This window comes from Hipposideros armiger, unplaced genomic scaffold (assembly GCF_001890085.2).
Source record: "Hipposideros armiger isolate ML-2016 unplaced genomic scaffold, ASM189008v1 scaffold_502, whole genome shotgun sequence".
Lineage (NCBI taxonomy): Eukaryota > Metazoa > Chordata > Mammalia > Chiroptera > Hipposideridae > Hipposideros > Hipposideros armiger.
Window position 1 is genome coordinate 85,993 of NW_017731852.1, and position 5,260 is coordinate 91,252.

Consider the following 5,260-nt stretch of genomic DNA (forward strand, 5'->3'; position numbering starts at 1 on the left):
CCACAACTAGACGGAAGAATAAAACGACAGCAACTTGTCTGTTCCCCTTCCCCAATTCCCCAATAAAATCTTGGAAAAAAAAAAAAAAGAAGATAATTATTCAATGCAAACAGCTCAGTGGTGATACATACAGCTGTGAGAACATGAGAACAGCACTGCTGTGGAACAGCTCAATAGTGTTACAGCTGAATTGTGAAGCAGCACGACTGTGAGGCAGCTCTGCTCTGTGCTGGTCTGCTCCACTCTGCTTATCCTGCTCTGCTGAGGCTTCTATGACATTTCCAGCCAGGGAAACACAGCCTGCAGTCTTAGGTGAAAATGGAAAGTGCACTCTCAGAGCCACAGGGGAGCTGACTTAGATAGGCAGAAGTCCCCGCCCCTGGTCCCTGATTGGTCCGTCTTCATGCAAATGAGGACTCCAAATACTTGCAGTTTGATTGGTCCTAAAAGCACTGTCATCATTGGTCAGAACGGAGCCCCTCTGATTGGCTGGTGAAGATTTAGCTGCACAGTTCCTACTGGATGGGAAAAGCCTCAGTCCTATTATTGGTTGAAATACAATTCTAGGAACTCTTTTATATGGGTTAGCTCAGAGGGCAGGAATACAGTGCAGGCAGGCAGTTCAGTGCAGGTTTCTCCCTGAAGCATGCCTTGCAGTAGAAGCCCCTGGGTCCCTGTTTAGAAACGGCTGCTAGGCCTTCTTTTTTTTTTTTAATTTGATTCCAGTTAGCCACCAGGAGTCCTTCTTAATAGGTATTTTCTTTCTCAGGGTCCATACTTGCCTCTTCATATTGACATTTTGAACTGGTTCTTTGCTATCAACCAAGCTAAAAATCTAAAGAGCATTCTCACATATAATAATTGGCATCTAGTTTAAATAGAACAGATTCATTCACAAAAATTCATTAGCATGTTGATGCATCCCTTTCCGTTCCACTGTTTCTATTCCATTGTTTGTAATGGGAACAAGGTGTCAATCCATCAGGACTGTTTCAGTGATTTATGGTATATCCATAGAATGTAATAAATAATATGCAGTCACATTTTTTAAATGAGGCACATTTTATGTGCTCTTATGAAAAGATCTCCAAGATATATGTGCCATGTGCAAAAAGCAGTGTGCAGTTCAGTGAATATAATATAATCTCCTTCCTAGTAAACAGGTTTGTAAGTAGACAGATGTTATAGGATCACTTCCCCAATAAAAAGATTGAGTAAATTCAAGAGAAATCATCTCTTTTCTCCAAACAGATAAAATGACAGAAAATATATTCCAAATGTATAGTCAAAAGACAACCCAATTATTTTGTTAAAAACAAAATAAGCATCTCTTTGAACTGGAAATGGAAGTATGATGGCTGGGGGGGCTGAAACCACAGGGACAGGGAAAAACAGCTGCCAGAAACTAGCTCCTGAAAGAAAAATGTAGCCTTCCCGGGCACTTGACAAATCTTTGTGTTTAAGTCCCAATAATGCGGCTGTTATTCTCCAGTCCAGGACAGTTGCAAAAAGACAATAAACAAGCCAAATATTTTAGGTGCTACAGGTTTACACCTCCCTATTCAATACTTTCCGCCCCCCCCCCAGCCCCCAATGCGAAAGCTGCCTTTTTCTTCTGCCTCTCTCACCTGTTTGCATTCTTCAAGAATCAGCTTGGGCTGGCCGAGTGGTGCATTGGTTAAGAGCTGGCTTGGGACGCCAGAGGGCCCCGGTTCGGATTCCACATATGAGGGCCAGTGACACTGCCCTCAACAGCTAAGATGCTGAACAACAGCTCAACCTGGAGCTGGGCTGCCATGAGTCACCGGCTACGGCATAGCCTGCAGCCCCTGCTGCAGTGGGTTGCCATGGGCTACCGTGTGTAGCCAGCAGCCAGCGTGAGCGGCCCTCAAGCTGCAGTGAGCAGCCGTCCAGAAGCCGGCGACTGATCTGCCTCTGCCAGGAAGAGCGCAATGATGGTNAGTCTATCTGAAGTGTACCTGGCGTATAAGACGACCCCCCACTTGGAGGCATATTTTTCAGGGCCAAAAAATCGTCTTATACGCCGGCAAATACGGTATACATAATACCTTGACAATAATTATAATCCCCTATCTTTGATCAGCACTTTACCTTCTAAAAAGCACACATTCAACTTTAAAATTTTTATTAATTCACTGTAGCCTTTAAGTGACCTGTCACTGTTGTGTTTAAATGGAACCAAAGCGCCTGGATTCAAGCCCTAACTCCACCACTTCCAGGCTGTGTGACCTTGCACAAGCCACTTATAATGTCTGTGCCTCAGTTTCTTCATCTGAAAAATGGGGATAATAATAGTATTTCATCATGAGAATTAAATGAGGTCATAGATGTTAAGTGCTTAGAATTTCATCTGGCACACAAGAAACACACTGCAATTGTTTGTGAACAGATAAAATTAATAAAAAGACTATCTATAATAAGATTGGAGGGGAGCTGTAGAGTCACATAGGACTCCTTTATTCATCTTTGGACCTTAGAGAAATTCGACATTGTCAGCTCCAGTAATGCTACACATTTTAGTTAATTTCTGAGGTGTTAAATTTCTCATCAGCTTTTCTCCACATTGTCTCCACCATGTAGGAGGAACTGGGGAAGTCTTCGAAAACCTTTTGCAGAAGAGACAATGTGTCTGTTTATCCACAGCCTAGGACTCATCTTGTCGCTGTTTTTTGGCGAAGAACAGAAAAATGAGCTGCTTATGGATGGCTCCTCTATATGGTCATATATGGATTGGACAAATGCTACCGTCTGTTATCTTTCCTCTGAAAATGGGTCCTGATTCATTCCCCTATTTTGGCTTCTAGCTCCATAGAAAGAAAGGGGCATGTGGGAGAATTCTTAGACCTGGATTTTAGTATTATATGTCACATGCAATTCAATTCTAGGAATTCTTTTGTTATTTGTTTGATTGGTTTTTCATCTGTTTTTTATTAGTTTCAGGTGTATAAAACAAGATAATGATTAGACATTTACACACCTCACAAAGTGATAACCCCAACAAGTGTACTACCCTTCTGACATCGTACATAGCTATTACAATACCATTGACTATATGCCCCATGCTGTACTTTACATCCTATGAACACACACACACACACACACACACACACACGAGTTATAGTTGACATTCAATATTATTTTATATTAGTTTCAGGTGTACAGTGCAGTTATTAGGCATTTATATAATCTATGAAGTGATCTCCCCAATAAGTCCAGTATGCATCTGATAACCTACGTAGTCTTTCCTATATTATTTATTATACTCCCTATACTGTATTTCACATCGCCATGAAAATTTTGTGACTACCCATTTGTACTTCCCAATCCCTTCATCTTTCTCCTCCATCACCCAACCCCACTCCCATCTAGCAACCATCAGTTTGTTCTCTGTGTCTATGAGTCTATTTGTGTTTTGTTTGTTCATTTATCTAGGAATTCTTTTTAATGAGGAGGGAAATGCTTGGATTTTCTTCTTCCAGATGTTGCTACACTGCCTGACTAATTGGCTGACATCTGGGTTCAGCTCACAATCCCTCTCTGGCTTCTCTGTTGCATTTTATGCTTCTGAAGATCTTTCATCACTCAACATCTGCATAATTCAATAATTCCCACATGAATAGATATAAAAAGTGGGTTGCATTCTTACCTTGCAAAAACTCACCACCATCCCTGCTTAACATTGTATTGTCACCAGGAAGGAGCTTGTGGTCAGGTCACCAGTGCTTTCCTGTTTTCTTTGCCTGATGACCTTTTTGAACCTACTCGTATTCCCAGGTTAAAAATAATTTTCTTTTCTCAGTGTCATCTCGAACATGTCCTAGTATAAATGCTCCTGAAACAGCATGCCATATTGCAGTGGTGATTTGGCCTTCTTTGTTTTGTTTTACTCTTTCTAAATTATTTTCCAAAGTTATTGGATTTTAGGTGTGTTTTTCAGCACTAGAATTAATAAATGCATGGATGACTTTGTTACCCCCCAACATTTTAAAAACAATTTTAAATTATAACAACAGTAAATGTTAAAATGAAAACCAAGGGTCACCATAATTCATTTGAAGAGCTTTGGTGTGTGTTTTTGGGTCGTGGACAAAGGGTTGTGCCCCTTTTCTGCTTAACCAGCTCCAATGTGTCCTCCTCACAGTAGCAGCATAACCAGAGTGTATGATTCACTCCACCTGCTGGCTTTAAAATTGTGTGATTCCCTTTGAAAAGTGAAAATTTAGGGAGATTCACGCGGTTTTTGTAATATATATATTGTACAATTTCAAATTTACAGAAGTAAAACTTGCATAAAATGTAGACTTTTTTAGGAGGACAATTTGACATTAACTATACAAATTTACTATGTGCATCATCCTTTCATTTAAAAATTTCATTGCTAGGAATTTATTCCAGGGATATTTTGTGATAAGTGTAATTTACAAATACATGGTGATCTGATGTATAAATTCAAGGTGATATGATGTATTCTGTCAACCTGGATTACTGACTGTGATGGGTTGGACAGAGGAAAAGGAGCATTTTGTATACAAACATGTGACTTTAAACCTGTAAATACATTTACAAGTTCATTAGGCTGCCATGCTCAGAGAAGACAAGCCAGCATGACTTACTCCTGCCTGCCAGCAAACACTGGAAAACAACAGCATTAGTCTCCTTGAGTCTTTCCAGAGTGTGCTGGACCATTTCATGTATGCCATGAAGTCACTATGACTCCCTTCACTGCTTAGGATAAAGAACACCCATGGGCAAAATATTGCTCTGATACAGCAGTTGGGAGCAAACAGTGGCGAGACACCAAGAAAGACTGACCAAATCCTTGGAATAAGGTAGCACAGAGCTTTTGTTAGCTCTTATTGTCACTTAGTGGGTCAGTTCACTGATTGTTTATTAACTTGCTGAATGAGAATAAATGTGTGTGTGGCAAGCAACCAGTGGTTCAATTTTCTTGGTTGGGTCAACCCACGGTCATTGGCTCCAATTCAATGCCAACAGAAATCCCCAATTTGAGGTGCAGTGAAGAAGAAAATTATTGGGGCCGGATGAGTGGCGCGTTGGTTAAGAGCTGGCTTGAGGGCCGGCCGAGTGGCGAGTTGGTTAAGAGCTGGCTTGGGATGCCAGAGGGCCCCCAGTTTGGATCCCACACATGAGGACCAGTGACACTGCCTTCTACAGCTAAGATGCTGAACAACAGCTCAACCTGGAGCTGGGCTGCCATGAGTTGCCGGTGATGGCGTAG

At 41.2% G+C, this 5,260-nt stretch overlaps 1 protein-coding gene across 5 annotated transcripts in view; it reads left to right on the top strand.

The window, feature by feature from the left end:
- The window catches only part of LOC109396047 (adhesion G protein-coupled receptor E4-like), an 88,453-nt gene that overhangs the window by 36,579 nt on the left and 46,614 nt on the right, over positions 1 to 5,260 (top strand). The window contains exon 17 of one of the 5 annotated variants that reach the window (XM_019667585.1): positions 2,602 to 2,973. The exons of the other annotated variants lie outside the window; for them this stretch is intronic. Within the exon in view, the coding sequence (XP_019523130.1) occupies positions 2,602 to 2,712 (111 nt within the window). The 3' untranslated portion in view covers positions 2,713 to 2,973. Of the gene's footprint in view, positions 1 to 2,601; positions 2,974 to 5,260 lie in introns of those variants that run through there. 5 annotated transcript variants of the gene reach the window in all.